Genomic DNA, 17,851 nt, shown 5'->3' on the forward strand with positions numbered 1-17,851 from the left:
AGGAAAGAACTTCAAGTCCCTCAACTTCTCCTGGAGGTAAAGGCTATGCTCAGGAAGGGCGCCATCGAACTCGTCCCAAAGAGGCTTCGGGGCTCCGGAGTTTACTCGAGATACTTCCTCGTGAGGAAGAAGACGGGGGGATGGCGCCCCATCCTGGATCTGCGACGCCTGAACAAGTTCATCAAGGCGCAAAAGTTCCGGATGGTCACCCTCCAGCACGTCCTGGGTCAGCTGGAGGAAGGAGACTTCCTGTCGTCGTTGGATTTGGAGGATGCCTACTTCCATATTCCCATCCTAAAGGGGCACCGAAAATTCCTCAGGTTTGTGGTCCAAGGGCGTCATTACCAGTTCAAAGCCCTCCCCTTCGGACTACGGTCGGCACCCAGGGTGTTCACCAAGTGCTTTGCACCGGTGGCGGCGCAGCTGCGCCGCGAAGGGATCCACATCTACCCCTACCTGGACGACTGGCTCATCCGAGCCAAGACGAGGGAGCTCGCCGTGGTTCACACGGCAAGGACCGTCCAACTTCTCACGGACTTGGGATTCTCCGTGAACTACGCCAAATCCCACCTTGTACCCGCGCAAGACGCTCTGTTTCTGGGAGCGAGGCTCAACACAGTGTCCCTTCTGGCCTCCCCGTCGGAGGAGAGGACCAGGACCATCCTGGGCAAGGTGCAGCGGATGTTGGTTGCCGACGCGGCCAAGGTGAGGTCCATCAAGTCCCTCCTCGGAATGATGTCTTCCTGCATCTACCTCATTCCCATGTGCAGGCTCCGGATGCGCCCGTTGCAGGAGTTCCTGGACACGCGCTGGATCCAAACGACGGGCAGCTTCGAGGAAAGGATCACACTCGACGAGAGTTTCCTACGAGCGATCCGGTGGTGGGGCACCCGCGTGCATCTGACGGCGGGCATGGACTTCCAGACCCCAGCCCACCAGGAGACAGTGACCACGGATGCCTCCCTGGAAGGGTGGGGAGCGCACACCGAAAATCTGCACGCAAGAGGCCTTTGGCTCCTGACGGAGAAATCCCTACATATCAACGTCCTGGAGCTCCGTGCAGTGTTTTGGGCCCTCAGGTCCTTCCTTCCGTCCCTCAAGGGCAAGGTGGTGAGGATCTTCACCGACAACACCACCACCATGTTTTACATCAGGAAGCAGGGCGGAACCAGGTCCCCAGCACTGTCCAAGGAGGCGCAGGACCTGTGGCATTGGGCCGTCGCCCAAAGGATATTTCTGGTGCCGTTTCATCTGGCAGGGATAAAAAACACCATCGCCGACTCGCTCAGCAGGGAGCTGCGCTCGTGCCACGAGTGGGAGCTACGGCAGGATCTAGTGGATCGCCTCTTCCGACGGTGGGGCACACCCCAGATCGACCTGTTCGCGACGGCGACGAACTCCAAGTGCCGGAGGTTCGCCAGCAGGTTTCCCCAGGCGAGGAGCATGGGCGATGCTTTCTCATTCCCCTGGGAGGGCCTGTTCCTCTACGCGTTCCCTCCTTTGCCACTGCTAATCCGGCTCGTCAACCAGCTCAAGAGGTCACGGTGCAGGATGATCCTCGTCGCACCTGCGTGGCCGAGGCAGATATGGTTCCCGGACCTTCTGGACTTGTCAGCGTCCCCGCCAATCAAGCTGCCGGTGGACGCGGATCTACTCTCCAGGGAAGGAGGCGCCATCCTCCACCACGATCCGAAATAGCTGAACTTGCAGGCCTGGCTCCTGCAGCGCTAGAGTTTGGAGGATACGACATACCGGCCGACTGCAGAGAGGTTCTTGCAAAGGCCTGGGCGTCCTCGACTCTTAAATGCTACGGACACAAGTGGAAGAGGTTCTCTGTCTGGTGCCACGCAGAGAAGATTAACCCTCTACGGATTACGGCTCCCCAAGTACTGCCGTACCTGCTGACGCTGGCCAAAGCTGGACTGGCACACGCGTCCATCAAGATTCATCTTGCTGCGATCTCCCGATACACCAGAACCACGGGGCGGACGTCCTTGTGGTCTCATCGTCTGGTGAAAGAGTTCATGAAGGGACTGTTCAGATCGTTCCCGCCGGTGAAGGCTCCGGCCCCGGCGTGGGAGCTCAACGTGGTGCTGACCAAGCTCATGGGACCTCCGTTCGAGCCTCTGCACTCGGCTCCGTTGAAATTTCTGTCGTGGAAAACAGCGTTTCTTGTGGCCATCACCTCCGCACGACGAGTGGGAGAGATCCAGGCCCTTTCCTGCAAGGCCCCGTACTTGACTTTTCACGACACGAGGGTAGTGCTCAGGACGCACCCCTCCTTCATGCCCAAGGTACCGTCGGACTTCCATCTCAACGAACCCTTGGTGTTGCCTGTGTTTTTCCCGTCGCCTTCGTCGCCGGCTGAGAGGACTTTGCACTCGCTGGATGTGACTAGAGCGCTGAAGTTCTACGTAGACCGCACGAAGTGTTTTCGGAAGACGTCACAACTCTTTGTGAACTTTGGACCTGTCAATCAGGGGAAGGCTCTCTCGAAGGCTTCCATTTCCAGATGGCTCTCCGGCTGTATCATGTACTGTCACCGGTTGGCAAACCGACCGCTGCCTGGCCGTCCGAGAGCCCATTCCACCAGAGCGATCGCAGCTACCACGGCGTTCCTATCTGGTGTGCCCCTGCTGGACATATGCAGGGCTGCTACGTGGAGGTCGACGCACACCTTCACGAAATTCTAGTGCGTCGACCGGGATTCCAGGGAGGAGTCCAGGGTCGGCCAAGCAGTGCTGCGCAACCTGTTCACCTAAGGTGAGCCTGGTGAGTAGGTAAGAATTGCTTAATGTTGAGTTTGATGTAATGCTTAATGTTGAGCCTTTGCCACCTCCCGTGGTTGTGCATGTGTGTACTGCTATGTATTCTTTATTCATGAGCATGTGAATCCATGCCAGACCCCATGCTGGAGAAGGAACAAGTTACTTACCTGTAACTGTTGTTCTCCAGCATGGGTCTGGCATGGATTCACATGCGAACCCTCCCGCCTACCCCTCTGCGGCTCTTCACTTGGTCATACTGCCACTTCACGTGCTTCCAAATCTGAAGATGGCTGCCAGAGGCGGTGCTTAGGTAGAGGGCAGTCATTGGCTGTGGTCAGTATGACGCAGAGACCAGTGATTGGTTATTAATACGAAAGACAGATCAGAAACGAAACTGATACTGTTTTTTTCTTTACCGAGGATTCCCAGCCTGATGACGGGGAATATTCATGAGCATGTGAATCCATGCCAGACCCATGCTGGAGAACAACAGTTACAGGTAAGTAACTTGTTCCTTCTCGAACTGCAGGCTGTCTTTCAGGACTGGTTCTTGCTTGATGTCTTTGCTTGTGGTGCAGTGGATTTGCTTTTGGACTTTCTGAATTACACACCACCCTCTGCATTGGTATTGGATTACAGACTTGCCGCTGTTGATAAGGACAATGGACTTGGAGATTCCCTCCACTTTTGTTGGATTGTTCATTTGTTATTCTTAGGAGGAAGGTTGCACACTACAGAACTTCTGCTTTAAAGGATTTAGAGCAATGTCCTAAACCCATAGTACAGCATATTATCTTCCTTCTCTGGTCGAAACGTTCTGATTTCCCATTGCCTTTTTGAGGCGCTTAGTAATGTATTCACTGTTTATGAACATCGATGAAGAAGGAACAGTTACTTGTACATCCAGTTCTTCAAATTGGGCATAGTCAATTCACAACCTGTCCTCTTTCCGTTCGGAAGTTGCTTAGGACTGGTTTATGTCACATTACTATCTTCGGCTAATCCTGTGCATGATGGGATCCTGCACAGTGACGTTAAAGTGTCACTGTTCGGTTTACATTTATAGCGAAGGCTGCCTCTTGTCTCTGTTTTGTTTCTCTGTGAAATGGTGTTGAAATAAAGAGTTTCAAAAGTACTGTTTTTCTTTTATGGGGTGTAAATTGGCAGAAGCAAAACATTGTATGTAGGATAGGCATTAACTGGCTTACATGTATGTGTGTTATGGTTATTTTATTTTTTATTATAGAGAGAGTTTTCTCACCAATGTGAAGTGTTCCGGGATACTTAATTCACATGGGTGGAGACATTCACTGTTTAAGAATTAAGATGAAGACCTGGATTTATAAGGAACTTTCTCTTCCTTACTAAGGCGGGGGTCTACACCATGCAGTTCCCCAGATGTGTTGGACTAAGACATATGATGCTGATGAGATATGTAGTATAGAACATCTGGCAAGTCAAAAGTTGTAAATTCCTACATTACTCTATAGGTTATTATTTTGGGGCAAATGTTTAGTTTAGCATATCATTTGTGCTGAATATTTTGATTTAATTGGGAAGGAACTCTTGTACCTGTACCTAAGTCCTGAATTTCGATGTGGTGGGGGTGTGGTTTACTTTTGTAGTCGATTGAAAGAGGGGTGCGATAGGGTACGAGGAAGCGAGGCATAAGGAGGCTGAAAACCTTCAAATGTGCGTTTGTCACTCGCCACTGGTGAGTAGCAATTGACTTGTGGTGCGTAAGAAATTGTTTGCTGTTTATGTAGGGAACTGAGGGAGAGAGCAACGCCTTAATCCAGGCTAAAAGAGTACAACCTTTACCTTTACCACAGATGTCAGTAGTAAAAGAATAGAGTTTATTTTTATTACCACTATAACAAAGGAATAGTAAAGTAATGTCTTTGTCATGAATCAAAAATCAAGTCTCTTAATACAGTTCCCTTAAAGGTCTTTGGTCTTAATTATAAGTTTGCTGGTATCCCGCCGGTAATACCAGCAAACTAAACCGTTTCGGCCACTTGGTCTGCCGGAATTACCAGCAGATTCCAAGTGGCAGAAATGCTGTTAAACCCCCATTCCATGGAGTCCCATAGGACTCCATGGGGGGATTTGACAGTATAACTGGCACCGGTATTACTGGTAATACCAGCAGTCTTTTGCCAGTAGGGTGGCGGATATACCTCCAACCTACCGGCCAAAGTATAGTTGGCCCGTCTGGAAAAGGGCTGGTACATGTTGTTACCAGCACTTTATTTCCGTACCAGCCAACTTCTAATGAGGCCCCTTGCCTTGAAGTTGCATGTTTGAGGTGTTCACAAACCCTTGTCAGTGAAGTGTGATGTAAGACTGCACTTAGGTTTGGACAGTCTCTCTCTCTCTTTCTCCTTTCTCTTTCTTCTTTCTCTTTATCTCTTTCTTGCTCTTTCTCTCTTTCTTCTTTCTCTCTTTCTTGCTCTTTCTCTCTTTCTTCTTTCTCTCTCTCTCCCCTCTCTTCCTGGGCAGAGTATTTGTATTTCACCTTCTAGCTGTCCTTCCACCTTCTGAATGTTTGGCCTCCTGGTATAACTTCCCCATCAATCTCCCCACTGTGAATGATTGGACATACCTGCTTGAAGAGGAAAGGTCTATCTATTCCAGAAGCCATTGTGTTCACAAAAGGTGCAACTGAAGAACAATTGACCTCCAGATCTATAGCCAAGGAAAACCCCTCATGGGGAAGAAAACCTTTGGCAGATGGATCAGCAAGATGACGGTGCTGTAGCAACTGAGGTACTCCCAGAAGAGTGTAGCAGGCGGCAGGAGAGGTCCAAGGCTTGGAAACCAGCTAAGAGGAAGGGAACGAATAACACTGGAAAGACGGGGAGAAGGCAGGAAGGACAGCAAAGAACCCGGAACTCTGGGAGACAACAAGAAGGAATGAACACCAGAACAGCAGGAATAATTGACTGCATTGGAGCTTTGAGACCCACCGAACCCAGGGGATTTACCCGTTCTATGCTGGTGATAGACTGCAGGACGCACTGCCAATGGCCCGCGCCATCTTGAATGACATCATCGCGCAACATGTAAGACGTCTAGCAGGCACCATCTTGGAGTGGGCACGTAACCCACAGAAGCCTATGAGGTGAGGATGCAGACGCCACCTAACCAGGCAGGACAGCACCTAACACGGCGCAGGGCACCCACGCCCTCTCTCCCAATGGTATCAAGTTTCCACCCTCCTCACATGTCTCCTTTCATGGCCCAAAACCTTCAACCCATCAAATCTGCCCCTCCCCGACAACTTGCTGTACCACCCGCCTCTTCCAGTCCATCCCTTCAACCTCCAGCTCTCATGTCAGTAGCTCTCACTTGCTCTCTCTCTCCCCTGCCTCCAACTGAAGCTCCACAAACTGCCAGAACTAACTGGCTGCTTTTTTTTAATAATAGGGTGTCTTGTCTCCTTTTCTGATTCTTAATGATATTGAACACACCTGTGTACTGTGTATTGGGGTGTTCTATGATTTCGCCATGGGTTGGTGGTCATCTGGCTTGCAAGGGGGCTGACCTGAAGTTACATTATGGCCTGCGGCAATCTTGGATTCCAGACGGGCCATAAACTGGTGTCTTCCTTTCCCCAAGCCCCTGCTGTCATTGTCTGCTTAAGTATGGGGGTATCCAGTAATAATATTGCAGGAAATAATGACTAAATTTACAAAGATGAAAAAATATTGCTAGAATTAAGAGTAGGTAAAAAATACCTACCAGAAGAAAAAATATCAAAATAATGTCAAGAAAGTGTAATGATGGGGGTGAGTTTTAGGTGTAAAAAAAATAGATTTAGGTTAAAATTGGAATGAAGGCGAGGAAGACGAGGAGAATTTAAGAGTAGAAGAAGTAAGGGAGGGTCGCCCCCTCAACCCAAGAAAAAAAGATATTTTTACAATGGGCAAGGCAAAAGGCATGTCAATATTTTTTCTTGTAATATTTATGGCACGTCACTATTATTTCAGCAATAAAATCACAGTAAACCAAGTATGGGCCCTTCTGCTCTCACAACGTGTAAATATCGAGATAGAAAATCCTTGCGGTCTGTTACATTTAAACTTCCTTGGTCTAGCGCAACTTTGTAACTGCAGGTGGTGCGAGTACAAGTCACATTGTGACATGATCCCTACGTTATTGGTGCTAAAGGAACACGTATTTCCTCGCTCATATGGGACTTTGAATTGCTATAATGTTCCATTAAAGGGGAGGCTTCTTGTGCTATGCTTGATGTTTGGGCCCTTATGGGAAGGAGTTTCGCTAAGGTTTAGGGAATCTCCACTCTGTGTTGTAATCACTGGTGGTGGGAGTGTAAGGATCCCCCCCCAATTACCCCTTTTGTGGATTTGCATATTGGAATAAACAGTGGCAGCATGGATTCCACTGTGACTAACCCCTTGGTGGTCCTTCTATTGGTAGGCAAGGCATAGAATAAACAGTGTCGTGTAGCAATTTGCTATGCAATTCTGTAGGTTTTCAAATTAAATTGGCACTTGTTTAGTAAAGCTAGCTATTTAGGTAAGGCTGTTCAATGAAAGCGCAGCTCACCCTGCATTCCACTCTTGCTTTCCAGGCTCTCTCCACTCTTTTCTCTGTTTGCTGCAAGTACTAAGGGGCTAATGGCAAGAGTGCAGTAGTAATCCTCTCCTCCCCTCTTAAGTGCCAAAGGTCTGTGTGATTGGCCGAAGATATCATGTGACACGATTTTTTCTTTTCCAAATAAGAGCAATACAGAAGTAATCAGGAGGGTACTTTTATTAAGCTAACTGCATACTGCCTGACAAAGACGTGTATGTGTTAACTTTATTTCTGTAATAGACAGTCATGCAATTCCATTCCTAAAATGTGAAGTTGTTACATAATGTATATTTACAGTATTGCTGCTATAAAACACTGCCTGTCTCCAAGCTTTACAGTAAAGTTTAGGTTTGTGTATCTAAATCTCAGTGTCAACAATATTTCATTTTGTTGGGGAATGCGACCAGTGTAAACTTTTGAAAATGCTCATGACCACATTCTTTTGATGGCAAGCCTAGTTCTGTAACTTGCTGGTTGCATACATCTGTGCAACTGCTGCTCAACCTATGAGCTGATCCCATGCTCCTGAACTTTCTATCTTTTCAACCTGCTGCTTTATACCAGCTGCCCTGAAAGTGAGATGCCACAAACTACAATACTCCTCCTAGTTTTTCCAGTTCTCTACCCGCTACACCATCCACTCTGCATGGTTTCTTAATTTCTTTCCTCTTACATAATGAATACACAAAGCTAACTAGATGTTAATGCAAAGTAGTGATCAATAGTTCCATCCAGTCTGTACATCTACAGATGTACTGCACTGCCATACGCTGTAGTGGGCCTCCAGAGCTTCCTTTGCTCTGATTATGATTGCATTATATATTAGCACCTGCGGGAGAGAACTGGAACAACTGTTTTCAGAGCCTTTTTATCACATCTGTCTATTTATTTGTATCCATTCATGCCGTTAACCTTTTGCATTTTACAAACACTCATCCAGGGCTTTTAAAGTCCTTTCGGCCACTCGCATATTCTAGTAGATTTTATGAAGGGCGAGTACCATTTGCAGGGGATGTTTGAAACTTTTATTTAACATTTACTTCATTTGCTTTAACAATTAAATTTGCTTTGTTGCCGTAAATGTAAAATAAACGTTTCAATGTGCATAGCTGGCCTCGTGGTGGCAGCCGTGTGCCAAACATAAAGCGGGTTTGTGTTGTGTGAGGAACCTATGGCCATTCTCCCATTTAGACCCACGGAAATCCTCTATTCGTGTAGCCAGGGCACAGCCATCGCCTTTGGATCCAGACCCTCAGGGTGGACTAGTGTGGGAGGATCATCCGGATTGGGGAGCCCGGGGTCATTCTCATGGGAATACCCTATGCGAGATACGGTATCCCCCTCTCACCGATTATCCACAACCACACAAACCCGTTGTCATTTTAGGGTATTTTCCAACACACATCAACCCCTCATCCCCCATTTTCACATAATACTGAGGAGAAGAAGAGGCAACCTGGAGGGGTGAGGATTACCAGTGAAAAACCCACTAAGACACAGAAGACAGACTACAACACTGACAGCAGGCTGTCCCCTTGATGAAGTCAGGCAAGGTCAGGCAGACCCAACCCTAATCACACACCTGCTGCCCATTAACTTCACACAGGTGTATAAAGGGAGACTTCTGAGAGAGAAAGGTCAGATACAGTTGGCAGAGCAAGAGGGAGCCTGCAAGGCTGAGACCGGAAGAGGATCCTTCTTCAAATCCCAAACAAAAGCAAGCTGGGAAGATTTTATGGAGCTGAGAAACCAAGAGGCTGGGTGCTGTCAGGTGAATCCAGAGGAGGACAGCGTTTGGCAACACTGGCCAGTGAGAGAGAAGGGCTACAGCGTGTCACAGGATCCATGCCTCCTACATGTTGGATTCAGGTAGCCAGGACCTTGCTGTTGGGGTCCAGACAATTGCTTGTTCCCTTAGGGCCAGTGCCGACCCCAAGGATGTAGAGGGGCAGGTGGTGAGACCCTGGCCTCATCCTCACACCGAAGGACGCAGCCACTGACCTTGCAACACTGCCTGGTGAGTCTGATCAAAAGAGAGAGTGAGAGAGACTCGGACGAGCAGGTGGGAAGCGGAGCATGTGAAGGAACACACCAAGTAAAGCGTGCAAGTGGCCCGAACCCAAAAGGAAGGTGAAAGTTGAATTGAAGTTGATCTGAGTCTGATTGAGGGGGGTCTGAAATCTGAGCCCGACTGAGGGGATCTGACATCTGAGCCCGGCTGAGGGGATCCAGGGTGAATCATGAGTTACCAGAGAAAGAATATCCTATTCTGCGAACATTGTGTAAAGAGGGTCCGAGCCCAGAAGAGGGAGACCCAAGTTGAAAGTGATACCTGAAAGATAAAAAGAGCCAAAGTAACAGAGTGACCCTGTGTGAGTGAACACGATATCGGAAGTCTCTGTAAAATGAATGTGAAATCCCTGAAGTGAAGAATTGATGTGAACACTGAAAAGCAAACTAAACTAAAAGCCAAAACGGGGAAATCACTAAGTAGAGGATAGGTGAATAGACTCCACAAGAAGGCGTGTTTGAAACAGAATTGTGTGTAAATCAAAAGGAATTGATCTTAAAACATCCAAGTACCCGAATGCAGCCGTGTCAGTGGTCATGTGCGGGATTAAAGCAAAGCCATATAGTTTTGAAAGTCTCCGACAGTAAAGCAAATCGAATCTGGAAGTAAGATCGTTGGGGAAGGATATCCCGTTTCAGTAAACCTGAAAGAGAAGCAAACTTTAAATATTATTTTGCACTCCATGGTATTCTACGAATAAGAGACTTTCAGAGGGAATGAGACTTTGTTGCAGAAGGCCTTGGTGTTTGTTCTGAACTGCATCCTTGTGCTGGAGAAGCCAAAGTGTGTGCTAAGCTTGAGTGAGCCGCCTTGCCCCATGCTGAAAACGTAGGGGAGGGAGGCCAATGGCCTGAACATCCTGACATATCGTTTTGAACACTTTTTCTTTATGTAACATTATTCCCCATGCTGTTTGTATTTAGAGGTAAGGATTGGCAATAGGTTAATTAGTATAGGCCCTTTTATTTTGACAAGACACTCCTAGGACTTGGTTAGTATTATCGTTGCTTGCTTCCATCTGTAGATTTAGGATTAGATAGGCGTTTTTCAAACCCTTTTTAAGTTAAACACCCTTGAACTGTGGTCACTTGTGTCTGTCTTACTGTTGATACCATGCCTTTCTTAAAGTTGATATGCACTATTTTACAGAAAGCGCATTTAAATTTGTGGTCATCCATTGCCATGGCACGAGTGCATTTCTCTGAGGTAGTAGGTAAGCTAAGTGACTCATCCAACTAAGGTCTTACTACAGCCAGCAGTAAACAAAACTGCTGTGTTGCTCGTTGTATGCGTTCGGTACAAATAACTTCTGGTAACATTGAACATATTAGTACAATATTGCTAATCAAATGGGTTTGTTTGCTAATCAAGAAAATATTAATTAGCAAACTCTGCTAATCTATTTTTGGAAACAAATCTATGCCCTGCTAGGAAGAATGTGGGTAGGTATGCCCATGTGACTATCCCCTTGGGGTTCCTGCCTCTCTACAGGGGTGATAAATGAGTGAGCATTCCTGTGACTGTCCTCTGCCTTTGCATCAGGACCCAGTCAGGGTGGTCTGGGGGATCCTTGTTTTCCTCATTAGGGAAGAGCATCCACTAGCTCTGGTTGGCATCGGGCCCTATTTACCATCCCTCTGTGGGTTCCCAAGTTTAGACAGGGGGCATAGTCGCCGGACTGACATAAATGTATTAATTTGGGAATATCTAATCTTGAGCCCCAGCCATCATGTTCTGCTGAAATCCATCGTTAATATTCTCCAGTAGAAAATGTCTGCATGTATTGTCTATTCTGACACCCTGTAAATAAGGTCATGTTGACCTACAGCAATCTGGGGGGACTTCAGTAGGCACGCATGGCACACCAGAGTAATGGAGGCGCAACGCATTATTTCAAGAAATATTAAAATAAACCTGTATTTTAAAAAAATGCCACCGCCAAATTCTTTAATGGCCTATGCTAACTCTGGAGGATGGATACAAAATGCAACATTTTAACTTCTCATATGTATTGGAATACTATTTTAATTGCTTATTTGAAGAGTCAAAATAAATCATTTAGAATAATTTTTCAACCCCTACTTTCTGCTAAATTGAGCTTTGTTACTTCTGCTGGATGATGAAGCTTTGCTCGCGAATCAGCACAAGAATCAGGAAGTAAAACAAAAGTGAAGGCAGAGCTTTGATCACCCCTAATCACTGGCAATTGCTTAGGACAGCACACCACACCAGCAAGTTCGACTTTCTGTGTGATTAGGTAAGAGGGTGGTGGGGGAGAATGGGCTGGACCGTGTGAAAGTCAGACTTGGTCCTACTCCGAAGGAGGCAATTTGGGGCAAACCTCAAAGTTCCATCCCCTATGTACAGGACAACAAACGCCACCAGGCGGGATTCTGCCTCTTTGTATGCTCACAGCATGTTAGCTGGAGCTTGGGACTCACAACTGGGGGTCCGGGGGGAGGGCATGCAGCTTAAGGTGGCAAACTCCATAAGCCATAGAGCGATTCATGGAGAGCTTTAATTTATAACATTGTCAGTTTCTCTGATACCAAGACCGATTTTATTTTTTATATTTGCTTTTCCCTTTCTGTAAATAAGCAGTACACAAAGGATAAAGGTTAGCAGTGGTTATTAATAATTCTAAACTTACCATTCATCACCTTTTTGGTTCTTTCGTATGTTACGGACAACCAACACCTAGCATGGCACATTAAATAATATGGAATGTCTGCACATATAGGTATGCACACTACATGCCCATCCCTTCCCTACAGTCCATGTCCATAAACTCAGAGATGGTAGTTAACTCAGTTACAGATGCCTAGGTTAGGGTTCCAAAATTAAATTGGCGGGGCAAGGCTTCGGTTTGTAAACTGTGCCGTGTAACTTTGTGGATTGTGTTAGTTATTAAATCTGGATGGTTCCGATTTGGATATTTATTTCCTTGGAGCAGTAATCTTGCTACCCATTGCCAAATGATGTGAAATTTACTATAACTGGTAACATTCAGAAGCTGCCTCCACTTTAGGAACCTGTGAACAAAGCACCCATTGTGTTGTGATCTTGTACTGCATAAAGAGGTTGTTTAGTGAGAACACAAACACTAATAATGTCCTCTCTTCTTTACCACCAGGTGTCTCCGCAGTTTGATCATACGGTAGACTTGAATTTTCCAGGACGTCGACGGCGTCACCTCTCAAATAGCACTTTGCAGGCGCGAACTCGAAAGACGAATCAGAGCTCAATGCTCAATGGAAGCAAAGCCTGTCGAAAGCCTAGTGTGTGTAAGTTTCCTGCCCTAGACTTTAAGGACTTTTCAGCCATCCAGTCTTGCCCGAGTGACTCTCTTTGGGATCTGAGACCTGTAATGCGTGCTATAGATGAGGAATCGTGCAACACCAGGAGCAGAAATGCCTCTGAACCTGCCACATGGAATAGCCCAAGAAACCACCTGGTTCAGGCCTCGCCCCTTCCCTCGCTTCGTGAAGAGGATGATGATGATGATGAGGATCCTACTGCGGTTGATGATGATGATGGCACACTTAGCCCACCAGATCTAGATACACCAGACTTTACACCTTTACCACGACGTAATAGCATACAAATACGCAGAGTCCTGCTTACACCAAGGCAAGTCTCTGAAGAATGTAGCCCATCCCATCTTTCAAGAGGAGCAATGGGGCTTTGTCAAGACTCTGATGGTTTAGAAAGCTCCAGTTCAAACCCAGAAGGGCTGGCACCATTTCCTGTGCTGGTGGCGGACACCCCAGAACAGGAGTATGGCATAAGAATAACTTGGAGACGACGGCGTGAGCTTATGAAGTACTTAAAAGAGAGGGGGAAACTCCATAACAATGAAATACTGGTGAAAAGGGGATTGTCAACTCTGCATTTATAAAGATTTTCATGACCGCTACTGAGCTGAAATAATACTCGGGTGTCTTTTGTACTGGCCACAAGGGCTTTATTAATTTTCCTTTACAATAAAGCATGAGATACATAATGGGATATTTACACGACTGGGGTATGTTAACGTGGTGTATTGAAGTACTTAATCTGCTTCCTGAACTCTAGGTGATTTAGCAAACTGGTAAGGGCATTGGTTCATTTGTGTTCAGACTTATAATTTGTGATTGATTTGCTATTTTTTTTTGTTGTCAAACCATAGGTGCATGCATCTTTGGACCGATAATGTTGTACTGCTGCTCAAGTGTGCAGAAATACAGAAGGTTTCCAGGTTTGGATTTGGTTTACCATATTTGAGAAACCTATAAAACTGGGTTCTCCTAGACTGCACCACCGAAATGCCGTACTAGCGAAACGTGAAAGCAAAGCAATCTTGGTCTTGGGGTGGGGGGGGGGGTTGGTCAAGGGAAGCATGTCCATATCTAGCAGGGATGGTGGTGTCTGCATGTGCAGAAAACTTGGCAGTGTATTCAGGGTTAAGACTGAAACATTTGCATGCCATTTTTATGTGAGTGTCGATCATGGTTGTGTACTTAGAATTAAATTCCAGTCTCGTGTGATACATATTTCTAAATAGATTTTGTATTCCTTACTTTCATTCGTCCTTGTTTGCACACGAGGCTTAGTAAAATGTGTAGTTTTGCATATTAAGACCCACATCAGTTTTACGTCTTTCTCAAAATTCTACAGAGCATGTTTCATGTCTTTCTCATGACACTTCATCAAGGCTTATAGCAGTTGTGCAGGCGAGATCAATTTCTTGCATTACTCTCTCCAGGGCTGCACTTTTCTTTTTAAGTGCAATTTATTTGGGCAAAACATTGTTATACAATCCAATGGGCAGTTGGGGCTGGGTGTGCACAACACTGGACACAATTCCAGTGCAGCTGTTCAAACAAGTGTACTGCCCTCTCTTCTCCAAGCACAGGTGTCTGAGTGACTGCTTTCATACGTTGGTTGTTAAAGATGGAAGCGATCGTGTGCCTGAGCAAAAAGCCGCTGGAAATTCCTGAAGCAAAGTGGTCTGAACTAGACGACGGAAGTGTTGATTGATTGATTGACAAAACGCATGCAGCCTGAAAACCAAAGCTGGCCAGAATTAAATACTTAAAAAATGATATGCTTTTATAGAAATGCACTCGTGGAATTGAATTTGTTCCTTCATCCTTCTTCACAGCTAAAGGACTCTGCGTGTCAGTCCTGCACTGACCTCAAGAAGATTTCTTATCAGCGTGTCATTTTCGATCACTGCAGTTGGTCTTTTGTCGATGTGAGACTTTCACCGGGAATGTATATGGACAAAATAATGCCAAGAAATGCTTCAAGAATTCCTTCCTCTGCAAGCTTATGAAATAAATGATAAACCACCATATCGAGGGGATGGACAACCTCAGAGCTGAGGAGGGCTGCTTGGTGTCACCCTACAGCTTAACGGAGACAATTACACAGGTCTTTGTCTCTCCACTACCACTTAAGTACAGATCAGCCATTTGATTTTTGCAGGTTTTTGCGTGCAGATGGTATAGCAACCCCAGTGAGTCCTATAGGTTCTTAACGTCGATAATGGATACAGTACAGAGCAGTCATTGTGTTCCCAGGCATCTACTTTGCAGACCGAATTAAATGGAAATAGTTATTAAAGTTTCACAAGAGATGAAAGCAACTTCTGATTTGTGACAGGTTTTCGTAGTTCTAGTGCCACCTGGTGACAGATACCCATGAGTAATGTAGTTCCCACATGTCACATCTTTATTTAGATGAAGGAAACAGTGTGTGCATGTGTTTCCCCTGTATGTAGGTCTCTTGTGCCATTTTTAAATCTTAAGCCAGACCATTTCTATCAAACTAGCATGAAGTGCTCGTTTCTATGAATGCTTCATCAACGGTCCCTTTGGTTATATTTCCATATATTTGTATATATCAGAGTGGGACTAGGGAACCCAATTTGAATGTAAAAAGGTCCATATTTGCATCAGTAATATGTAAAATGTTCTACTTCGGGTAAAATTATGAAATCAGAAGATTAGGGTGCAGGAGATACTGCCATTTTACTACGCGTTGGTTGTTGATCAATATCGCCATTATACTGTCTTCTCTGACAAAAGTAGGAATATCACATCACCAATTCTGCATACAAATATTACATTCATATATGTGTAATATATATATATACATGGACAACTGTTGCTGATTAAAAATAGTGAGTGTTTGATTTACTCCAGCTTGCTCAACTAATAAAAACCCCAGTGAATGTATTGATTCACCTGCTGTTTAAGTAATTAAATCTAGGTGCCTGGCTATTATATTGTGAAGTTTCCTGGAAGGTTGGAGACAAACCATTTCTCTTGTTGGATACTGTTTCCAATACCTGATTGTTTGCATCTCCCTAAATTGGCCTCTGTAAAATTATTCTGGGATGTTTTGAGGGGATACCTTCATTCTAGCATTCCTGGGCCTGTGAACCGTAGGGTTGTAGTATCTGTACGAGAATACTCCATTTCAGCTGCTTTTACAAGTGTGGCTGCTTCTCATCACAGAACAGGACCCTTTTCTCTAAGGAACTTCTGTAATCATACTTTGGAAGGCAGCATGCTTCTACGGTGCTGTGCGGTCAAAGTCTTGCTTAAATAAATGCAGGTGATATCTTGGGATATGAAATGTGATGGGAAACTTTATAGTGTAATACTGTTGGGTTGGTTCTGAACCATCAAGGGGTATTATAATGTCTGCTTAACTAGTGAGTTCTTCTTTCATGTAGACGACACAGCAGAAACTTCGAGCTTTGCAACCTTTTTTACATTTTGAAGTGACATTTCTATTATAGTGTTCCTAAAATGAATTAAACATGTACATTTTTGAATTGAATCTAAATTGTTTGAAATTAATTCTTATTCAGTACTGTATTAGTTTAAGTCACTTAATCACATTGCTCTTTGAAGTGAGCGCTTAGTGTTTGGTTTTCGAACCGAGCTCAAATTACTGGAATGTGGTTTGCCTCTAAATGCCAATGATAGACTAGCGTTATTGATACTTTGGCGATATCCCATCCTCAGTAACCCTCTTAAGTCAGTTAAATGCTTTGTACCACCCACAGGTTTTGAAGGCGGGTGTTTAGTTTTCTCAATATTAGCTTATAATAAATACATGCTTCCGTGCAGCCCCCGTGATTCTGTAAACACCTGGAGATCAGTACCTGAATCTATGTAAATGCACAACTGAAGTCCAGCATGTTTATATATTTTTTTAATAAAGTTTGCTCTTGTTTTTCACAAGTTTTAAAAAAAAAGTATAAATTACCTTCCCATCCCATCAGGGGTCATATGGCACATGTCACTGTATTCAAGTCCATATATCTAGTGCATGCGCCTCTTCTCTTCTGCTGGCCCGCACGGAGGCTGCAGACCATGCCTGGCAATCTGAATCTGGTGCAGGCTGCACTATGTGTGGTAACCCTGCTTGAATCCCTCTGATGTCTTCATCTTATTCAGGCTACAGAAAGGGGGTCCAGTGCTGGAGAAGATGGTGAAATGTGTCCTCAACTTGCCAGCCTTAGGAAGCTTCTGTAGCTTGCTCAATGCATGTGGGGCACAAGGGTCTACACACCCAGGTGTGGGCTTTCTATTAACTGTTCAGAGTGTCCAGTCTGGATCTTATTTCACACTGGTGTTCTTCAGATCTACTGATGTGCTGGGTGTAGCCACCTTTAGTTCTGAAGTGCCTGATCCCCTTTACTAACCAGACATGCTCCTCATAGTACTGATGAGTGTTAAGATGGATTTCTGAACTCTGTCCTGGCGGGGCAGAGGTTCAGAAGGCCAGCCTAGTTTCTTCGAACAGGGTAACCTCTGGACAAGCCAGACCAATCAAGGTAGCAATCGCGGCGGTCAAGACTAGGTCTCAAGAGGGGTCAGGGTGACTGAAAGCCCGCAATGAGCACCCAAAGCAAGGACACTTAAAATTACTCCAAGCAGGTGTTATATTAAAAATATAGACACATTTATTACAAGGCCTTTGTAACATTGACCGTAGCAAGAAATCACAATAAAACTCAAGTAAACCAACACATCACAATCAAATACAATATATATACAATTACCGAAGGGTCTAAAGAGTTAGAAGCACGAAATATGCAGACCACCTAGATGGGGAGGAAAACAGGCAGTGCAATTAATCGTTTAGACCCAGTTCGCCTTCAGAGGCCACCTAACTAGAAGGAAGTCCGAGCCCTACGAAGAGTGGAGCCTTGTGCTCAAAAGTACCTGCACACGCTGGTGCCAGTGGGCCAACGGGAGTCTCTTCAAGGAAGTCAGGGAGTTCAGAGAGGTGAACAACGAAAGGCGAACAGATCTCCGCTACTCAAGTACGGCCTCCACTTGCGGGCAGAAGCAGAGCGCGAGTGTGAAAAAGGTGTGCTGTTTAACACAGCGAGGAAAAGCTATGGGCT

At 45.6% G+C, this 17,851-nt stretch overlaps 1 protein-coding gene across 4 annotated transcripts in view; it reads left to right on the forward strand.

Annotated features, from left to right (window-relative positions):
* Window positions 1-13,981, forward strand: part of RHNO1 (RAD9-HUS1-RAD1 interacting nuclear orphan 1) — a 273,267-nt gene extending 259,286 nt beyond the window's left edge. For 3 of the 4 annotated variants that reach the window (XM_069628509.1, XM_069628506.1, XM_069628508.1), the window contains exon 3: window positions 12,575-13,449. In XM_069628509.1, the coding sequence (XP_069484610.1) occupies window positions 12,575-13,339 (765 nt within the window). In that variant the 3' untranslated portion in view covers window positions 13,340-13,449. Of the gene's footprint in view, window positions 1-12,574 lie in introns of all 4 variants that reach the window. The other variant, XM_069628507.1, reaches the window with a different exon arrangement.
* The last annotated feature ends 3,870 nt before the right edge of the window (window positions 13,982-17,851 follow it).

Source organism: Ambystoma mexicanum, chromosome 12 (assembly GCF_040938575.1).
Source record: "Ambystoma mexicanum isolate Mex_15411 chromosome 12, UKY_AmexF1_1, whole genome shotgun sequence".
NCBI lineage: Eukaryota > Metazoa > Chordata > Amphibia > Caudata > Ambystomatidae > Ambystoma > Ambystoma mexicanum.